This window comes from Physeter macrocephalus, chromosome 11, assembly GCF_002837175.3.
Source record: "Physeter macrocephalus isolate SW-GA chromosome 11, ASM283717v5, whole genome shotgun sequence".
In the NCBI taxonomy this organism is placed as follows: Eukaryota; Metazoa; Chordata; class Mammalia; order Artiodactyla; family Physeteridae; genus Physeter; species Physeter macrocephalus.
Window position 1 is genome coordinate 34,760,896 of NC_041224.1, and position 22,256 is coordinate 34,783,151.

At 48.3% G+C, this 22,256-nt stretch overlaps 1 protein-coding gene and 1 non-coding gene across 7 annotated transcripts in view; one reads left to right on the top strand and one right to left on the bottom strand.

Annotated features, from left to right (window-relative positions):
- Nucleotides 1–269: 269 nt before the first annotated feature.
- WDR37 (WD repeat domain 37) overlaps nucleotides 270–22,256 on the bottom strand; it is a 56,327-nt gene continuing 34,340 nt past the window's right edge. For 2 of the 6 annotated variants that reach the window (XM_024129572.3, XM_024129575.3), the window contains exons 10-14: nucleotides 19,259–19,499; nucleotides 17,968–18,109; nucleotides 6,449–6,583; nucleotides 5,879–5,993; nucleotides 270–2,804 (exon numbers count right to left, since the gene is read on the bottom strand). In XM_024129572.3, coding sequence (XP_023985340.1) covers nucleotides 2,673–2,804; nucleotides 5,879–5,993; nucleotides 6,449–6,583; nucleotides 17,968–18,109; nucleotides 19,259–19,499 — 765 coding nt within the window. In that variant the 3' untranslated portion in view covers nucleotides 270–2,672. The remainder of the gene's footprint in view (nucleotides 2,805–5,878; nucleotides 5,994–6,448; nucleotides 6,584–17,967; nucleotides 18,110–19,258; nucleotides 19,500–22,256) is intronic. The other 4 variants (XM_024129576.3, XM_007102296.4, XM_007102295.4 and 1 more) reach the window with 4 other exon arrangements.
- On the top strand, nucleotides 13,141–13,213 carry TRNAW-CCA (transfer RNA tryptophan (anticodon CCA)). The gene has a single exon. It is a non-coding gene; the product is annotated as a tRNA-Trp (tRNA).

Consider the following 22,256-nt stretch of genomic DNA (forward strand, 5'->3'; position numbering starts at 1 on the left):
AGGAACTTTGGCAAATGCCTGTATTTTGTCAAATTGTTAACTCCCTTCAGAAATTCTGGGGTGGTGATGCAGGAATGGAGAAGTGTAATGTGGATCATTAAATTATGGCATAACAGATAGAAAATATAACACAATTGAGCTTTTAAGTCTAAAATTAAAATTTTTTAAGTGGGCAATACTATAATTAATTTGTTTACCTTCTACATCATTGTGATGTTCAAAAGCCATTAACAATGCTTTACCAAAGCAAAAACATGAAAAAAAGGCAAAATAATAAAAAAGAGACTCCTAATAACAACACTTTTACAACAGTAGTTACAGAACATGGATTTTTAATGAATTTCATACTGCACTGAAGACACTGAACACTTAAAAACAATTACATCAACACAATGAAAACAACTGCTTCTACACAACACTGATAAATGCACACCTTCTCCCCAAAAGAAGCTTTTTTTCACAGATTTAAGCAACAGATGACTTACATAGGATTCTTCAGATTCCAAAATAGGTACAGAATTTTGGCTCTGCATAAGCTGATGTGCAGTGGTTGAGAAAGGGCGCCCTTCATCCAACAACATACCTCTTGTGAAATTCTCCATCAACACACAGTTTTCAGTAACCACCCATCTCTTTCTGTTATTAAATGAAATTCTGGACATGTTGGCACATGGAAAAAACCAATTCCACTTCCAAACACTATTTCAGATATGATCAAGGCAGCTGGTCACACAACTTCATTTCAGGCACACACATGCACAAACCCGCAGACACTCACACGTGCACACACACACAATCACTACCCCCATCTCCTTCACGATGCCTGAAGACGTCCCTCTTGGCCATGGCTGCGGGTCCTGCTCCTGAGAAGGGCAGAGCCCTGGGGAGGAAAGGGGAGGGGGCAAGGGAGACATGGCTGCGAGCAGAGCCTCGTCTGCACAGGCCACGTGGCAGCATACACGTTTACACGCTTCCAATTTTTTAATCCAGCAGAGATCTGGTTCTAAAATCTGGCTTAGCGACCTGCAGACATTTCCCAGCGTTTCCAAAGGTAATTCTAAGACACTCAGGCATGAGACTGAAGCAGAAGAGGAGCCGACATGTGTGGACAGCCCTGCTGTGGAGACCCCAAAAGGGCAGGCGGCAGCCTGCGCCATCCTGACCCTGGCGTTGGGGAATGTCAGACTCTTAACAACCAGCTCTTGAGCTGCTGTTGTTATAAAGCTGCCCTAAAACTCTTGCTGTCTGTCCCTTGCTCTGGTTCTCCCCGGCCCCACCCTCCTGCCCAGACAGGAGTCATCTCAGACCCGACAACCCAGGGCAAGAGGCCTGAGATGGTCTACTGCAGGCCCTGAGGCAAAGGAGCCATGGGCGAGGCGCCATCTCTAGGGATGCTCTGCCCGCGACACCACAAAACGGAAGCGGTGACCAGGACTGGGCCATGACGATCGTTTCCAATGTCACCCTCCGGTGCCTGTCCCAGCGCTGGCCTCCAAGGGTTACATATGTGAGGGGGGCACTGAGATGTCTCGTTATCAGACTGTAACTCAACAAGAAATATGGCTCACGAACACCAGGTAGAAAGTCCCAAGAAGGCGAGACTGACAGACTCCCTGGCAGAGGGGCCACTGAGAGCCACCCGCCGCCTGGGAGCTGGCAGCTAGTGAGGAAGGAGCCTTTCCTCTTCAGGTACGTGGGCTGCGCTGGCCTCTCCTGCCTTCTGAACGAACTCATGTTCCAGCTCTAGATCAAAAAGTGCATGAACCAGGTAACAGTGACACCCCAAGTTTTCCAAATACTTTGTTTTTGAGGTAGTACTCATTTATTTGCATTATTGGCTCTCAAATACCACCCAGAAAGTGAACCCACCTGGAAACATGCAAACCCAAGGCGTAGAAAATAAATAAGGTTTGTTTTCAGGTAGTAGGGCCTTCTAGAAAGGTCAAGTCACATTCAATGGATAAGTCATTTGAAACTTCTAAAAACTGTTTATAACCATAGCTATAAACTAAAGTGCTTTAAATTTTGCTTAATACCTGGAATCAGTGATTAGAATCATTATATTTTAGAATTTGCTAGCATGAGACTTCAGGAGATTGAAATGATTTTCTATAAAAAGAGCAGAAACTCTTTCTTTTCAAAATAAACTATCCAAATGTTGCAAATTCAACATTCTATGCTTTTTTTTTTTTTAACTTCTAAAATCCAAGTTGATTTTACAGAACTGTAACAGAACACAGATGTGAAGCCGAGTTAACACAGGCTGGAACCCCACGCAGACCTGAGCGTGAGGTCCCTGCTCGCTCCTGCCAGGACAAGGCAGAAGCGGATCATCGTTCCAGAAACGTGGAGACCACTGACACCTCCCAGTGAGAACAGGGTTCATGTTTCACTTGCGCAGACGCCACGCTCTCCTGTCACCCCAACACACCCAGGGACTCAACACCAACAGCCGCGGGAGGGGCTCCACCTCTACGGCCTGTGATGCCAACACACACAACACAGAAATAAACAACAAGGGCACACTCTGGACGCTTCATGCAGGCTGGGTACAGCTTGGAGAGAGCACACACCTCCCGCTCAGCATCCACCACCCACAGCAACGGCTCCCCGGCGCCAGGTGAGCCGGCAGTCGCAGTCCCTGGCTGCCGAGGAGCCTCAGAGCGGTGCCCTCACTTCTCCTGCAGTAGTGCCGGGATGTTGATGTTCCAGCCGATGGCCTGCCTGTCAAAGCCGCAGGTGAACAGGTTGCACACAGGATGGTCCTCGCTCCAGGCCGAGCCACACACCATCCTCCTGTGGCCCTGCGACCAAGCACACAGCACAGTCAGAGCAGGGCTCCCCAAGCAGGACCAGATGAACCTCACACGCCCAAGCGACCCAACAGAAATGAGAGCCGTGAACACTATTAGTCCAAGTGACACCTCCTGTGTTGCTGGTGGAGAAGCCTCCACGAAATGAGGGGTCGGAACACGGATGAACTCAGTGAGGCTCACCAGCGTCTCAGGATTCTTTCTTCAAGAAAAGGAGTCAGGGCTTCCCTGGTGGCGCAGTGGTTAAGAATCTGCCTGCCAATGCAGGGGACACGGGTTTGTGCCCTGGTCCGGGAAGATCCCACATGCCGCGGAGCAACTAAGCCCATGCACCATAACCACTGAGCCTGCACTCTGGAGCCCACGATCCACAACTCCTGAGCCCACGTGCCACAACTACTGAGGCCTGCGCACCTAGAGCCCGAGCTCCGCGACAAGAGAAGCCACTGCATTGAGAGTCCGCCTGCCGATGCAGGGAACATGGGTTCGTGCCCTGGTCTGGGAAGATCCCACATGCCGCGGAGCGGCTGGGCCCGTAAGCCATGGCCGCTGAGCCTGCGCGTCCGGAGCCTGTGCTCCACAACAAGAGAGGCCACAGCAGTGAGAGGCCTGTGTACCGCCAAAAAAAAAAAAAAAGAGAGAAGCCACTGCAATGAGAAGCCTGTGCACTGCAACGAAGAGTAGCCCCCGCTCACCACAACGAGAAGGCCACGTGCAGCAACAAAGACCCAATGCAGCCAAAAATAAATAAATAAATAAATTTATTTTTTAAAAAAAGGAGTCAGATCACAGTCAACAGGAAGAATACATAAATGGTCACTTTGGAAATTTTTAATGAATAAATGAGGCTGGGTGACATGTGGGAAACAGTAAATAAAATTCACTCAAAGACCCCAAATACCACTTTAACAAATAATCGGCTCAGGTAATAAAGGAGCTAGAAATACACCTTTGGTGCCAAATAAAACAAGGATAAAATAGATGGCCTTTCAAGTTGATTCCCGCCACCTTCAGGAATTCAGTTAAATATCAGAATGTTGGAAAAAATACTGCAGATTACTTGGAAAGTTTATAGCAGATACATATACTAACATGTTACTACAATATCATACAATAGATAAAAGAGGTAGGATTCAGAAAAGCTGACAGAAATTCTATAAGTAAAAGAAACTCTCGGGACTTCCCTGGTGGCGCAGTGGTTAAGAATCTGCCTGCCAATCCAGGGGACACGGGTTCAAGCCCTGGTCCGGGAAGATCCCACATGCCATGGAGCAACTAAGCCAGTAAGCCACAACTACTGAGCCCCCATGCTGCAACTACTGAAGCCCATGCTCCGCAACAAGAGAAACCACTGCAACGAGAAGCCCGTGCACCGCAACGACAAGTAGCCCTCGCTCGCCGCAACTAGAGAAAACCCATGCGCGGCAACAAAGACCCAACGCAGCCAAAAAAAAAAAGAAAGCAAAATAAATAAATAAATCTATTTCACCTACCACTTTAGGAGAAAATTAATTCAAGCACAACAGAATTCTACAATTCCTACAAAGCTGAATGTTTACAGACAATTAAAAATGAAACTGTCTCCATGGAATTAGTACCATGAAGAACTGCTTGGAACTCCCTCTTTCTTGAGGGAGAAGATTCTCAAAGCCATGAAGGGACCTGGGCTCCTGGGTCAGAATGCAGACCTCACATGCTGTACAGCTGTTCTATTTAACACTCAGGCCCACCTAAGAGAGAGAACCCTATCCAGTTAAGGTGCAGCTTAGGTGCTGCGTCGGTGATACCCAGCAGTTCGCAAACGTGAAGTTGCCTGGACAAGCAATTCATGGTTTTGTTGAGGTGGTGAAGCTTTCCTGAGTTATTCTAATTTCGTGAGTAGTTTGTCTATGAAGTGTGCTCAAAGAAAACAAAGCTTCATAACTAACTTGGGACGGTACACGTAAGAGCTGCAAAAGGGAAGACACGGCTTTGTCTGAAGGACAGAGGATCTCTGGGAAGCTGGTGCCACTTAGAGGAGAGATGTGTTCCCTGTCTACCAATCTACCTGCCAACCTGCCTCCAAAACTGCCCTGGGCCAGCGGCTCAGCAATCGCTGCGAGGTTTTGCCCAGGACAAGGCGGAGGAGCAGCAGAGGAGACTGGGGGTGCAGACACACTCACTGACTGCAGGGTCAGGCACAGACGCTGTTGGAAACAACAAGAGACTGGCTGACCCACCACACAGCTTCCACTATGAATGTAGAAAAGGCCGAAGGAAACCAGGGAGAGAGTGGGTGTGTGTGGGCTCCATGGAGCAGAGCCTGTAGGTGCTGCCTGAAAGCAGGGGCTTCGTCCACTATAGCTCCACCTGCTGCCCCCTGGCGCTGAGACTGGGCCCTGAACTTGGACTTGCCCAGGTTCCCAGATGCTCCCCACCCCCCAATATGCTGACTCAGCAGGTCTGAGCTGGTGCTGCGGGGCCCCAGGCTCCCCAGCGAGACCGGCTCCTGCACTGCACCGTCTGAGCTGAACCAGGAGCAACCCCTGCCTCATGAGAAAGTGCATCTAAATGGAGACACGACTGCCACGGAAAGGTGCCTCCAGGACCCACAACCACCACCCCCACAGGACAACGGCACACGCCTGCCCGGCGGTGAGTTCAGCTGCTGTGCCCAGGGAGCTGGGAGAAACGCAGCTGGGAGACCAGGAACTGAAAGCCTGATTATCTCAGTTTAAACTTAAAAGCTACTGCTCAGCTTAGGTATCAGGCAACGTTTCCAGCTTTCAATTTTATGCACTCCAAATACAGACTAAGTACTTCCAATGGAAACCCAGCAACCAAAGACTTAGTAAGAAAATGAGTGTAAAAATCATGAATATTTTTCTATCGACTATCTGTTGAAATTATGTTATTTTGGATACATTTGGTTAAAGAAAATACACTGTTAGAATTAATTTCTCTCTTTTTCTGAAGGGCTATTGGAGCACTGGACACGCCCAGACTGGCTGGGAGTTCCCATCCATCAGTGATGCTGGGACCGGGACCCCAGGCTCCCTATGAACAGACTCGGCCCCAGCACATACCTGCCGACTGCTGCGTGGGAGCCTCGCCAGCCGCACGCCTGACATGTCAAACAGCCTCACCTGGCGGTTGTCGTGGGGGAGGGCAATGATTTTTTGGCCAACGCACACATTGATCCTACAAAGAGTATAAAATCAGGTTACATACAAAACAATGACAGCACAAGTTTCTGAGTTTACAGATTATAATGCAGTAAGGGATTTCATACTATTCACACTTCAAGGCAAATCACACCACCAAACCACAGGTATTATCTGCCTAGGGCATCAGGAAACAGGCCAAGTTACTTACATGTAACTTACACGTATGTACTACTTGGTAACCTTTGGCCATAAATGGCTCATTCTTATTCTTACAAAGCTCAATACACCAACCTGATTTTACACCTAAGTTTCAGTATTTATAGAATACTGGATATGCATTAGAGAATCAATAAAAAATACTTTCCCGGGAGTCTAAACCACTTTTCCCAGGGCTCTACCAAGTAAACACAAATTTACATGAAGCAGACACAAGCCACAAGGACCCCTTCAAGCCACACTAAGGGTTCATGTGAGGAGCACCACCGTCACCTGTTGATGGCAGAGTCTGTGCGGATGGTCGCGATGGGGGACCTCATGTTCTTCAAGTCCCAGACCTTCACGGTGCGGTCGTCGCTGCCGGAGACCACATTATCTCCTACGGTGAACACGGCAGAGGTCACGGTGCTGCAAGTAAAGGACACAGGGTCAGAACCTCGTCAGGAAGTTCCCATCCACACTGCATAACAGACACATGCTCTTCCTGCCAGAGGCCCTGGCAGGTGGGTGGAGATGTGGACGCTGCGAGTCGTGTACCCCGCTCACTGGCCCTCCCGCCTAAACCTCCGCTGGGCATGCAACTGAGCACAGCTGACCTCTCCTACTCAACCTCAACTTCTCCAGGCAACGGAGCAAGGAAAGGCTCCCAGAAGAGATGGACTAGGTTAGACAGAACCTGCCAAAATCTCTATACAGCAGACAATTAAAAAAAAAAAATCCATCCCAACTGCAACTTTCAATCAATTTAATCAGAACACTGGAAAAAATTTCATTCCAACAATAACAAAAACCAGTTTAAAAAAAGATATGAACAGACTCTTCTTCAAGGAAGGTTTACAAATGGCCGATAGGCCCATGAAAATTTGCTCAACATCATTAATCATCAGGGAAATGCAAATCAAACCACAATGAGCTATCACCTTACACCTGTTAGAATGGCTGTCATCAAAAAGACAAGAGATAAGTGTTGGGGAGGATGTGGAGAAAAGGGAACCCCTGCGCACTGTTGGCGGGAATGTAACTGGTAAAGCCACAACGGAAAACAGTGCGGAAGTTCCTCAAACAATTAAAGACAGAACTACCATGTGATCCAGCAATTTCACTCCTGGGTATTTATCTGAAAAAAACAGAAACACTAATTCAAAAAGACACATGCACCCCAATGTTCGTAGCAGCACTATTTACAATAGCCAGGACATGGAAGCAACCTAAGTGTCTGTCAACAGATGAATGGATAAAGAGGATGTGGTATATATTTACAATGGAATATTACTCTGCCACAGAAAAGAATGAAATCCTGCCACTTCTGACAACGTGGATGGACCTGGAGGGCACTATGTTAAAATCAAAGACCACGTGCGCCACAGGGAGAAAGGCGGAAGTGAAGGTAAACCCAAAGAGCAACCTGATGACCCACCCGAACTCCCTATCTGAAGAACAAGGACACCGTAAGGGCTTGAGCAGAAACGAGGTGTTGCTGCCCCTTAGGGCCGAGGCACAGCGCTGTCTGAGCAGCTCGGCCATTGGCCAGGCTCTGGGGGCAGATGCCTCTGCTGCCTGTGATTTCCCTGTGGACTCGAGGCCTCAGGTTTGGCCAAGTTAAATTTCAGTTAACATTCTGCTAAATTAGTGGGAAAAGTCCCCACAAAAGCTCGTCTAACTCTATGTTAATGAAATGCTGAAAGACGTCAGGTTTTCAATAAATCATGACCCTGACAGGTATTGTAGGGCATCAAAGGGAGAAGCTGGTGAGGCCATCCTTCTAAAGGCCCCTCCGACGCAGGTCCCTCAGGGGCGGGTGGGAAGGCTCGGCTCCGCCAAGCTCCCACTGCCTCATTTATCTTGCTGCCGAGAGCAGCCGAGTGTGTGCCTCCAGCTGACGGCACGATACCTACTCACCACACATGCTGCGCAGCCTGGAACGTTCCGCTCCCTCCGTGGGCCTCAATCCACAGAGCGTCCAGAGAGCTTGCGCTCCTCTTTAGGACTGACAGCTGTCCTCCCACCACACAGAGACACGGCTGCTTTGTGTAACAATCTGCCGAAATTTTCCGGCAAAGTAAGGAAATATATGATGTGGAAAATGCCAGCCTGGGAGACAGACACAGAGGCAGCGACTCCTCTGGCTCCACGTTGGGCACCATCTACAAGGGCTCCTACCTCTAATTCTTAGGACGTAGCTTCCGACGGAGCAAAGTGACACGTTCCCACTTGAAGTACAAGCCAGAGGAGCAAGCGCTCCAGAAACAGGGACCCAGGCTGAACCTTTGTGGCTCTTCCACCTTTGGGGAGACCCCAGGAGGTATCGGGTGGCTCTTGCCTGCTTAGGATCGCGGCAGGGCACGTGAAGTGCAGTCCCACAGATGTGACATGACACACGGACCAGAACGCCTTTCCGCACCCGCACACAGGAGACCCATTGTGACTGGTGCTGCTTGCAAGGGGTCAGGCCACCGCCTTCCTTCCTGACCACTGGCTTCCAAGCTGTGTCTTTCAAGCTAAACGTCCCACAGAGTAACAAGTCTTCGGCAACACCCAGGATCTCAGTGAGCACTGCCCTTCCGATCAAGAGTGCTCTTCAGAAGTTAGAGACTCACATCTCCTGTGTTTCAAGATCTCTGATTCCTGAATGAGAAACAAAACTCATCTCCAAATGAAACACACTTCTGGAGAGTCCTTCAGGGCCGGCTCCCAAAAAAGCAGACCCTGAGATAAAAAACATTCAAAGGAAAAGTCAGTTTTGCATCACACATAATTTTTCAGGATTTAAAGTCCAACTGCTCCTGGAAGAAAGCAGGTAACGCACATAGCATGCAGGGCCTCCGTCTCACTTGTTATTTTCTCTCCAGTCGCTCTCTCCAGGGTTAGTCGAGAGCTTCCCAACTCACCTCGCGACGGGCCTGAACCACAGAACTGCTTCCTCGACGGACTGCACACCTCCCACGTGCCAGGTCCCGCTTCCCACAAGAGAACACGCGACAGGGTCGCGTGACAACGTCCCCACAGCCCGCGCTGGCGGAGGACACAGGTGCGCTGCAGGGCCAGGCGCTGTCCTAACACCAACACTCCCACCACCAACAGCACCCATGCCAGAGCTCTGGGGACGTGCCTGCCATGGCCACAGAGAGGGGCTCCAAGGGGTGAGTCAAAACAGCACTGCTATTACTAGGCTAAATTCTCCTCAGCATTTTATTAACCGAATTAATAAGAACCTTTTCCACAGATTATTCAAAGATGACAGTTAAAGATGAAGTTAAAATCAGTAAGGTTGATACAATAACTTCACACTTGCAGTATCAAGGGTCAAGACTCTGATTTCCTTTCTGTGAAACCTGGTCGTGATTTCATTCTTACTAAACAATGTAACAGTCAACCATAAGTCAGATTTGAATGCTGCAATTATATCAATAATTTAAAGAAATCTGAGAGGAACGTATTCCACTTAAATGAGGGGGGGAGTGATCCCCCTCAAGTTTTTCTGAGTCTAATAGTTTATCTGCTTACATGCTCATCAATTAACAGCCAATGTCCCAGTATCAATGTGACGTGATTCTGTGCATAAAAATTGGGAAGTAAAGAATTTCAAAGGTTTATTTTTTAAATCTTCCAAAAGGAAAACATCTGTTCATAAGTTCTGAAAGTAATATGATATAAACAAGCCCTATTCATAAGATAAAAGTCAGAAATATATTAGGAACTACAAGATTTTTACTCTTAAATTCATTAGTAGATTGGCCCTAAATTGCAAAGTTGGAGCCAGTGGGCCCGGCCTGGGTCTATGGGGATGGTCCCGGGACTGAGAAGGCACGTCTCCTTCGCCGGTAAAACGAGGAGTCCACCCGAAGCGTCTCTCCCACCAGAGCGTGGGATGACTCCCCTAACGCTGGACAACAGGTGCCGGAGGGTCCTGACAGCCCAAGGTCGTGTGCAAATGTGCCTCAGAACCGCGTGGATTTCCCAAAAGAAGTAACACAGGCTGCACGGAATATGACGTGTGTGCAGAAACATATACATGCACGTGTAAACGTGTCTGTCCAGAAGTGTTACAGGCTGCACAGACCATGATGTGTGTGCAGATACATGTGCGCGCGTGTGTGTGTGTGTGTGTGTGTGTGTGTGTGTGTGTGTGTGTAACGTAAGCCAAGACTAACCTCCCGCTGTCACTACCACCTCCTAAAGCCAGGCTCTGCCCGGCAGCTGCCCCCTCCCCACTCTGCTCACTGCTCGCCGTCGCTCAGGGGGTCCTGCCAACACCTGTGTCAGGTCCTGACGTGCCTCGTGTAGGTCTCAGTGAGGCTGTAACGACAGTCGGGAAGGTGTCCATCTGTGTGAATAACCTGACGATGCTGCTCTGGGTCACCTCAACGAAAAGTGAAGCAATCAGCTCACAACAAAGAGGCATTTAAATGCACTAATTTCCTTAAGTCCTTATTTTTATTAGTTACTAATCAGCCCTTCTTCAATGAGGAATTTAAAAAGGATAAATGGAGAAATATTAAATCTCCTCTTACTTTTCAAAACTATCTCGAATTTCAAACAACTTTTAAACGTATCACCGGGGATCAGTAACTAAATTACTGTATATCCACTACCTACCTCTAAAGCCAAGGTGAGCAAGAAGGAGGTGGCTCCTCAGCCGCTGACACAGAGACACTCCCAAGATCTTTCCACACGGTGCCCACGTGTGCGAGGTGCACACGCCCACCCGGCAGCTGCCGCGCACCACCACTCATGCCCTCTGCCCATTTCCATGACAAGACAAACATCCACTGATTCATAACCACTGCAGTCAGATCACATTTCTGAGACCACGGCTGCCATTCCAGTCTCTAGGAATCTGAGCAGAGTCTTTGGGCAAACAGAGCTGAGAAAATCGGAAACGGGGCAATTTATGGGGAGTTCACACTGTCAGCCTTGGTTTGATGGTAACCTCAGATATCAACCATCTATTGCCAGAAATTACGTAAGTCTCTACACTTCCCCAAATGAAACTGTTTTCAATCTACCCAAGCGAACAGAAGACAGAAGCAGACTCCCAGGCATGTGGGGAAGGGGCTGTAAACTGGGGGGAGTTCAGGTTCGAGTTCTGAGGCCCCTGCGGTGCCCCAGGCCAGCAGTCATTGCTATCCCTGTTCCTCCTCCTCATCACGGACGAGGGCTAAAGACCAAGACCAGGAATGACAGACTCTCAGCCCAGCGCAGAGGTCTGCCAACCATCCCTACCTGCCGCCCGCCTCCAGCACAAGCCTGCACACACGCTGTGTCTCTGACCAAGCACAGAATTCAACAGTTAAATCGAACCACCACCCAGTTAAAAGTATCACACCGTCAAAACACTTTTTCTCTTTAAAACTTAGCATAAAGAAAACTGTCAACAGCACGACATAAAATTCAAAGTTACTTTCACCTTCGTAAGCATATGATCTAGAATTTAGATCTCTGGGTATTTGGCAAGAGAAGCATATGAAAATGTCGTAACTTTAAAGCAATCATTATAATCTCTAAACTTTTTTAAAAAAAGTTTTTGTTAGATGTCATGTCTTATTTTCTTTAGACAAGAAAGTACCTAAGTTCACATTTGGGGGATGAAGTTAAAATCATATGAAAATTAAGGCAAAAATGAAAGAAACCAAAAACTTTGCATTCTCAGATATTTTACCCATGTTGAGCTAATTTCAGATATTTTCAATGCCAGAGTTTATTCGCACGTGTAAATACTGTCAGCTGGGTACAGACTGGAGTCATCGGCCACCCATGGGGAAGCTTAATGACCAGTGACTCCCTCAACTGTCAGTCTCTTTTTATAGCAACTGAAACAAAACAAAATGAATCTAAAAAACAGGGGAGGTGATGACTCTACCAAGCTCCACAGGAGGCAGCGGTGCTGGGGAGGAGAGGGATCAGGCGCCTCCCTTTAGACCAGCAGTCCCCAACCTTTTTGGTACCAGGGACCAGTTACATGGAAGACAATTTTTCCGGGGGGCGGGTTTGTTCAGGTGGTAACGGGAGCGATGGTTCAGGCGGTAACGGGAGCGACGGGGAGCAGCAGTCGGGGAGCAGCAGATGAAGCTTTGCTTGCCCGCCGCTCGCCTCCTGCTGTGCGGCCCGATTCCTAACAGGCCGTGGACCCATACCGGTCTGCAGCCCAGGGGTTGGGGACCCCTGCTTTAGAGGACAGTCTACACGGGCATCTCTCAAGAGCAGCAGTGGTTTTAACCTAAGTATAAGTTTTATTATAGTAGAGCCACTTGCAGGAACGTCTCTGTACCCACAGCCCACAAGGTCAAAGTCCAGCCCCACTGACTGCGTGCAAGGTACGCAGAGGAGCCGAGGCACTGTCCCCACCAGGCTGTCTTGAAGTGGCTCACTCCCCGAGTTACAGTCAGGTGGAAAATACTTGAATACATAAGGATTTAGCTCATTTCAGATAAAAAGCACTGGATTTCAATTCCAGCTGATGACAGAAATACATAAGACAGAAACTGCCAAGAGTTGAAATTCCTGTGACATTCCAAATTTTTCCAATTAAACATTTCTATTATTTCTAAGAATAGTACACACTACAATTCCCACTATTAGGAAAACAGTTTGTTATATAAGGTTTCTAAAATTACTTTTCATGCAAATTGGTACACCTTGGGCCACTAAAAGCTAGTCCAATAATACAGCCCCCCAATTCCACTAAGTAAATCCTATTATGTTAAAATTCCTAATATAATGAAGAAATTTCATAATACAAAGTGAAAATAAACATAAATACCAAAAAAGAAAAGGGTTCATTTTTTGTCTTTTCTAAAAATTTATGAGGAAAACCTTAAAACAGACCTTCCATCTGGGAGCTCTCTCTCTACCCAGCAAAAATAATGCAGCACAAATCTCAAGGGGACCCATTTGACTACAGATTTTTATCTTACAGTGAAGTGTAACATCTGAAACCCTACTTTCTCAAAAAGGCATAGGGGACTTCCCTGGTGGTCCAGTGGTTAAGACTCCGTGCTCCCAAAGCAGGGGGCCCGGGTTCGATCCCTGGTCAGGGAATTAGATCCCACGTGCCACAACTAAAGATCCCACACCCGGTAACAAAGACCTGGTAAGGGCTTCCCTGGTGGCGCAGTGGTTGCGAGTCCGCCTGCTGATGCAGGCGACACGGGGTCGTGCCCCGGTCCGGGAAGATCCCACATGCCGCAGAGCGGCTGGGCCCATGAGCCATGGCCGCTGAGCCTGCGCGTCTGGAGCCTGTGCTCCGCAACGGGAGAGGCCACAACAGTGAGAGGCCCGCGTATCGCAAAAAAAAAAAAAAAAAAAAAAACAAAACCTGGTAAAAGAAAATGAAAAGGGAAAAATAAACTCTCCCCCAGCTCCCAGAGAAACTGGACTGCAGAACTAAGCCAGTAATGTTGAAGCCTATACCGCTACGTCTTGCCTTAAGAAAACCCAACACAGAAAATTCAAATTACCCATATAGGTAAGTGAATTATTCACATTATGAAAGATGTGAGAGTCTAACATACTTTACTAAAGAATTTGTGCTGAGTTCCTATAAATGAAAATATGCCCTAAGATAGGCTTTTCCAAAGTGTGTTCCACATCATAGTAATGTGAAATATGTGGTCACGTAATTTTAAGAAATACAGCCTCTGTTTAAGTGACAATCCACTGAAAACATTCCACGTGGACTTTTTAAGGCGACACAAGGAAAGAACAGCAACGCTCCTGAGAACAGCACTTCTGAGTGTTGCTTTTAATGTTCAGAAAAGAATCGGGTTAAAAGGATCAAGAAAACCATCCCAGAAAACTCAGTCACCTCCCAGCCCAGGAGCAAGCTCTGCAGGCATTGAAGTGAGCTCCCGAGAGGACATCTCAACTGTCTCTGGCTGGAAGTGCAGGCAGGACGGCCAACCCTGGGGCCAGAGGACAGATGGGGACAAGCACGGGGGGTCATGGGCATCCCTACAGATGTGAGGGGAGGCAGGACACCCGGAGCTGCTTGGAGATGTGAGTGATCAAACTGAACAGTGCTCCCTCTACTCTGGTTTTGATAACGGACGCCTTTTGGTGGGTCCACACTTACATCCCCGTGCAAAGGAGTACATTCCGTGGGTACCACGTGTCATACGACTCGACCCCAGAAGACCCGTGCCAGACACAAAAAGGCAGCAGTCAAGTCAGGGACTAGGAAGAGTCCTTAGCTCAAAGCCTGTAAAATGTCTCACTTCCTGCTTTTCCAAATTGCAGTCATTCCCAGAGGTTTACAGCTGATGTAACGTGGGATGGTGGTTCCAAAAGGGAGAGAACAGCCTGCAGCCCCACCTGCTGACCACGCCACCTGGGGCCTCTGCAAGGCCTGCGGGCCCCAGTGCAGCCGTAACCGTAAAGTCAACTGGAAACGCAAAAGCCAGCCCCTCACCGGGCTCGCCAATTCACGAAGGCTTGAAAAAAGGTAAAGATTCCCCTTCTCTGACACTTACTGCAGGAAATTAGTGCCAAAGAGAGAACTTTTCAAAACTGATGTTTGTATCTACACATCAACAAAATATGCTAGCTCATCCTAACAGAGCAAGAAAAAGAAAACGTAAATACTCTAAGTAAGAGCGGTACTTTACGTATATTCTACTACCATCCAAAAGCTCCTGTGTCCTCATAGTAAAAGTGAACGCAAGCGTGAACCGACGTCTCAGGTCGGTGTTGGGAGAGGCCCCCAGGGGCGGACCCAGCACCCTGTCAACTCTAAGCCACTCCTGATCCCATTAGAAAAAACAAACCTAAGAAACTGTGTCACACACTGGAAATAAGTCCTTCATCCCCGGTTACACTCCTCGTAAGTGTCTCTCTCCAAAACAGCCATCATTTTACACACCTACCAGCTGCAAAAATAGAACAACAATTAAACAGGTATCTTAAACATGACACAGTACTTGCTACCCTCCAGTCAGAGAAGACAGGTGGGAACAGGCCACTGCTACCATGTTCTCAAAGCTACACCAGGCTCTTCCATCGACTCCCAGTTAAGTTCTTGGCTTTTTGTGCAAAACAAAAATAAAAACTTTCAGAAGTTAAACAGAGCAACTGAAAATAGAATGTGACCAAAAGACCCTTCAAATAACACGGAGACAGAGCTCCCTGGAACCAAATTCAGAGTCCGGCAATCTTGAGGACCCTGCTTCGGTTTACCCATGGACGGGGAGGAGGCCGTCAGGACTCACGGAGTCCTCACCATGCTCCACACTCACCAGGGGAGCCTCCTGGATTCTGCCCCCGCAGGCCTACCCTACCCCGTGAGGCAGAGGAGGCTCAAGCGAGCAGGGCAGAGGCCCGTGCACCACAAGACGGACTGCCTGCCCTCCATGCGAGACTCCTCCACCTGCCCTGGATCTCCGGCCAGATTTTGCTCGGTCCAGGACCACCCGCAGGGCCAACTCAGTGAGGAGACTAGGGCAGACGGTGCAGGGCGAGTCTGGACAGACGCCTGCTGGGCCAGGGCGGCTAGTTGGCCAAGTGAGGGTCTCATGGAAGAGGAGCCACGGGGCGCTCGGCGGTGAATCTGGCACAGCCTGAGCATTGCTCATACTCACAGCCACAAAGGCCCATCACCCTCGAGTAGGAGGGTCTGCGAGGCTGCACTAACTCTCAACCATGCCAATGAATAAAATGCCAGCTTACGCAGGCAGAAGGACGGACAGAATCAGCAAAACCATCCTTTCCCAACTCTCGAAGGAATAACTGATTCAGGCAAGGATGCTGGATGACATCAGACCTTTCACTGGGTGGAAGGTCGCTGAGGAACAAGATACACCTCAACGTGTCAACTCTCACGGCCGTGGGGACACCTGGCAGACACTACCTGTGGTCCAGGCCAGCGTCCCCAGTTGTGCAGTGATGGGCGGGACACAGCACACACAGCAGTGGCTATGAGACTTCCGGCAGAAAGGAAGCCGCAGAAGAAATGCAGAGGGTGCACGTTCCACAAGAGACTGGCTTGCATTCCACACACAAACTCGGCGTCACAAAAAATATAACGATAACAAAATGGGTGGAACTGCCCCAGATTAAAAGAGACCAAGAAACATAGTATCTAAATGTAATGAATGAATCTCAATTAAACCTTAAAAAAACATAAAAGATTCTCTGGGGACAACAGGGATAAATGTGAACATAGGCTGGATGTCAGATGCTGTCACAAGCTGTTTTTTATTTTCCTCAGGTGGAAACGATACCATCATATTTAGAGAATGTCCTTATTCTCAAAGACACAGGCTCAGCCAAAGAAAGTACAAGTGCATGCTGTACATCCAGCCCTTTGCACGTGTCTGCAGAGACAGAGGCAAATGTGGAGAAATAAAAATGGGTGATCCTAGGAGAAGGGTAATTGGGGATTTGCTGACTATTCTTTCAACTTTTATGTTATGCTTAAACTTTTAAAATGAGAAACTTGGAAAAAAGACATGTGGACTAAGGAGTAGGGCTATGCAGGCAGAGTCCTGGCTCGTCCAGCGTACTGTGACCAAACGGTCCCTTCTGCTCCCTGGGCCCTGAGTGACTTGCCTGAAAAGCAGGGAAGAGCAGCTGCTCCTGGGCCCCTGGGCACCCCAGCAGGGTCCCCCCTCCACAAACAGGACCAGCCCCAGGAGGCAGGGACTTGGGGGAGCCCGGGGTCCCCCTGGCAGGAGCGCGCCCCTCCAGCAGATGAGGGCCTTCCCACTGAAGCCCACACTCGGCTGGGCAGGCGCTGGGGCTGCACACACCGACCTCGAGCTTCCGGAAGAACACTGTCCTGGTTTCCTTTTGAACATTTATTAATTTTGAATATTAAATCTAAAATTTCGGGGCTTCCCTGGTGGCGCAGTGGTTGCGCGTCCGCCTGCCGCTGCAGGGGAACCGGGTTCGCGCCCCGGTCTGGGAGGATCCCACGTGCCGCAGAGCGGCTGGGCCCGTGAGCCATGGCCGCTGAGCCTGCGCGTCCAGAGCCTGTGCTCCGCAACGGGAGAGGCCACAGCAGAGGGAGGCCCGCATACCACAAAAAAAAAAAAAAAAAAAAAAAAAAAAAAAAAAATCTAAAATTTCGTACCTAACATTAAACACAGAAAATGGATCCGTTTACAGGACTGTATGACAAAGACAGGAGATCAGACTGGAGCAGCCGACAAGCAGGTTCATCTGCCAAGAAGTGTTTGCTGATACGGCCGCGATCCGGCCTTTACGGATGTGCTGCTGTACAGGAGGGACCCTGCGGGACAGCGGGGGCAGGTGACAGGACATGGTCGGGAGCTGCGGGTGATAGGAGTGCCAGCGGGGGCTGCACAGGGCCACCGGGAGAGGGCCAGACTGCAGGCCGAGGAGCTGGGAGGCTGGGCATCACTCAGTGGGAAGGTCACATGAGGTGAGAACAAGCGTGTGGGGGGCGAGCTGTCGGGATGCAGCTTTGCCCACCAGGCAAAGGGTGGGATGTGGGGACTCTTCCGGAACAACCCTGCGAACATGCGTGATGTCAAGACTAGACAAGAACAAGCCCAGCGCGAGGACGAGGAGGGGCAGGGAACCGCTCTGATGTTCACGCCACGACCCGAGCATTTCCTGGCCCTCCCCCACCTCCTGCCCGCCTCCAGTTTCAGGAGAGGGTATCAGTGAAATCTTCCAAAATGAGCTAAGTGTTTCGGGAAAGAGTAGCCATTCTGAAAAATGGTGGAGTTGGAAATTAACACTGAAAATTAAAATAAGAACTGAGTCTTAACGTCTACCTGCAAAACTTCTTTCTCGAATAGTTAAAAAGAGACATCTAGGGAACTGAGACTCACTCCGTATGGCCCTGGAAAACATTCACGGAGTGGATGGAAGGGTCCCTGAAGTCCCACAGACGGAAAGTCGTGTCGCGGGAGGAGGTCACCACCAGCCGCTGGGTCGGGTGTGTGCAGCAGTGCGTCAGCTCCTGATCGTGCCCTGCGACAGAGACGAAGGGCAGATGGTCACAGGGAGGCAGTCCCCTGCTATGCTGCCGGTAAGAGAAGTTGCGGAAACGGTGTGTGGGGTCGAGGTGGGACCCGTGTCCCTTCCCCTCGTGCATTTGGAAAAGCAGGATAAGTGTGGGTGGGACACTCCTGACTCCGATGGCTGGAAGGTCAGGCAGATCTCCAACAGGCTGAGTGTGTAAATAAGTACAGTTCCAAATTCCGCACTTGCAGAATAACCTCTAATAATACACAGGTGGAGCGCTCCGTAGAACACAACCTTTATCACTCAATGAGGAAAGGCACTCACCGATAAACACGCACAAAGGCCTGTGATGGGCAGAGCTCTGAGACAGCCCAGAGATGCCCAGACCTGGTACACACCCTGCAGGATTCCTGCCCTTGTGTTTGGGCAGAACCTGCAAATGCTCTGGTAATCTCAGTACATTATAAAGCAAAACAGATTTTGCAGATATAACTAAGGCCCCCAAATCACATGGTTTTGAGTTAATCAAAATAAAGATTGTACTGGATGGGCCTGACCTAGTCAAGTGGACCCTTCAAAGAGTCCCGGCAGAGATGCTCTCCTGATGGCCTGGAAGAAAGCCAACAGCACATGTTGAGATGCCTCTGGAGTGGCCACGGGGGACTAAGGGCAGCCTCTGAATGCTGAGAACTGCCCCCAGCTGACAACAGGCAGGAAAATGGGATCTCAGTCACGGGCCACAAAAGGAATCCTCCCAATGGCAGTAAGAGGACCCCAGGTCTCAGGTGAGAGCACAGCCCCCACCAACACCTTCACTCCCCCCATGACACCCTGAGAACCAGAGGGTCAGCGAGCATGTGCCCAGAACTCCTGACCCAGGGGCACAATGTGATAAATTCATGTTATTTTAAGACATTAAGCATGTGGAACTTTGTTACAAAGCAAAAGAAAACTAATACAACAACCACATTCAAATATCTAGATACTGCATGTATCTAGATGCAATTAACCCCCCCGAAGATAAGATAAATTTAACTGCCAACAGCTCTATTAATCATAAAGGACCTCTGAAAATCACAGCTGCACCAAGAGAACCAACAGTCCTTCTAGACGAGACGTCGTCTGCACACGACCGGGAATGCAGTGCCTGCACACCTGTCAGGGAGTGAACAAGTTCCGACGTCTCCACGTCATACAGGTTCGCCGTTCTGTCCCACGAGGCCGTCACCGCCTGCTTGCCCCCGACCAGCCAGTCGGCGGCTATGACCACTCCCTGGTGGCTCTTAAGAGATGTCAGTGGCGCCCGGATGGTGGGACAGTCGCTGGATGCGTCCGCGTCTGCATCAGGCTCGTCCTTGTCGGAGCACTCCACCTCGTCCTCACCACAGAGCTGCTGCTGAGGGAGAGCAGAGAGGCGGTTCCCTGGGAATCCTGAGCCTGCCAGACATGGCTGCACAATCGCACTGTTACTATCTGTCCTTCGAGGACTTAACCACCATTACGACCAACACCAGTGGGTGTCTGGTACTAAGTGGTGCTCAGTGACTGTGTATCAACTTCACCATCTCCTACTTGGCTAAACCCCTGGGCCAAACATAAGAAGAAAAAATGAGGTAGCTACAACATCAAATGAGCTACAGTTCATTTCCACTAACCAATAAAAGGGGAAAATAAAATGATTTTCAACATTTTAAGTTTTCACCACAGATTAGGAGAAATGTAATAAAACTAAACAATTGAAAATCAATAATTTGTCACAATAAAAAAAAAAGGAACATTCAGTTCTCAGAAGCCTATTTAAAACACGTTTAGAAATCTATTGCTATGTTAATAGACATGAGAGTTCACTTTATTTTCCTACATTATCAATAATTTTTTGTCAAAAGCTAAGGATAAAACAACAACCTAATAGTCACCCTAAGCTTCAGGTCTTTAAGAAAATACTGTGTATTCATTCAACAAATATTTATCAGGTGCTTACACGGTGCCAGACCACATGCTGGTCACACAGCAGAGAAGGGGAGATGGCCACTGCCTGGCATGTCCACATGGAACTCGTGTAGGAAGTGATGCGGGCCTGGGGCCCCGCCTCACAGAGCATATGGGCCAGCGGGGGGCAGACACACACGTGGGCACAAGTGCACACACATGGGTATGGGAGCAGATGTCATACGTATGGAAATACAATGTCGTGCATACACATACATGGACACACACAGCGCAGGGATGTATGTCATGTGTACACACACGGTAGAGAGATGTAACCTGAGCCAAGACTGGCCAGCAAAGCTTAAGAAAACCAGTGCTGCCCATCCAAGCACAAAGCTCGGGCTGGGCAGTAATGAGGGAGCACCACCTGCTCTTCCTTTCGTGGCAGATCGCAGAGTGGTCCCGGCACCGACCACACCTCAGGTGCATCTCAAATTCAAGCTGGGGCCCCCAGGGAACCCCCAAGCCCTGAGGCAGCAACATTCAAGCAAGAAAAGTCCCTGCATCCAACGCAAACAAAATCCTAAAGAAAATAAAGTCAACCTTACATTCTAAATAAACTATTAAGTTTTTTAATCTAAGTATTATATGTGATATTCCCTCTGACAAAATTGGTGCTTTTTAAATTTTGTTTGGGAAAAGAAATCCATACAACGTAAACTCATTTTCTGAACTTTCTGAGCATCAGTCTTCATGTTCACCTCTGCCCCGTCCTCCCCCAGTGCTCACTTTTCTTGAGTGAATGCGTGCATTAAGCACATAACATGACAGTTTGGAAATTCCACGAGGGAAAAATCTGTGTTAAAATTAAATACATAATACACTGAATTAAAAATGAATTGTTAAGACCACTTACCTAAAGAAAATTCATTCTTACTCATTACTGGAATTCATTAATTACTTAACCCATCTCTAAATAGAACAACATTTAAAAGGTTTAAAAAAAGAAAAAGTAAAGGAATATTCACAGGCAGAGATATGAAAACTGGAAGATTACTATCATCCTCTAACAATTACAGCCAAAACGTAAATGGAAACCTAACGTTTGCTCGACTACATGAAATCACTCAGCGCCCTCTGCCTGGCGAAACTTCCCCCCCACTGGAGCAGCACAGGGAAGGGCTGAGCGTGTGTAGACTCTACAGCAAAGAGCCGCCCTCAACAGAAACTAGGAAGATCAAGTCACCAAAAAGGATAACTAAGATCCCATGTGATTATCCAAAGAAGGTGCATCTGTATCCTACAGGTCAAGCAAGCATGTAACCAAGGGGTTTGTGGTTTAAACCTGTGGATTCATTCTTCTCAACATTCAACCTCTTTTGTTACCAACATTAAAACTTTACCCACATGAGACATTCACAGAAAGAGAGACAAGATGAAAAGGCAGAGGGCTATGTACCAGATGAAGGAACAAGATAAAACCCCAGAAAAAGAACTAAATGAAGTGGAGATGGGCAACCTTCCAGAAAAAGAATTCAGAATAATGAGAGTGAAGATGATCCAGGACCTCGGAAAAAGAATGGACGCAAAGATCGAGAAGATGCAAGAAATGTTTAACAAAGATCTAGAAGAATTAAAGAACAAACAGAGATGAACAACACAATAACTGAAATGAAAAATACACTAGAAGGAATCAAGAGCAGAGTAACTGAGGCAGAAGAACAGATAAGTGACCTGGAAGACAGAATGGTGGAATTCACTGCTGTGGAACAGAATGAAGAAAAAAGAATGAAAAGAAATGAAGACAGCCTAAGAGACCTTTGGGACAACATTAAACGCGACAACATTCGCATTATAGGGGCCCCAGAAGGAGAAGAGAGAGAGAGAAGACCAGAGAAAATATATGAAGAGATTATAGTCGAAAACTTCCCTAACATGGGAAATGAAATAGCCACCCAAGTCCAGGCAATGCAGAGCATCCCATACAGGATAAACCCAAGGAGAAACACGCCGAGACACACAGTCATCAAACTGGCAAAAATTAAAGACAAAGAAAAATTATTGAAAGCAGCAAGGGAAAAACGACAAATAACATACAAGGGAACTCCCATAAGGTTAACAGCTTATTTCTCAGCAGAAACTCTACAAGCCAGAAGGGAGTGGCATGATATACTTAAAGTGATGAAAGGGAAGAACCTACAACTAAGATTACTCTACCCGGCAA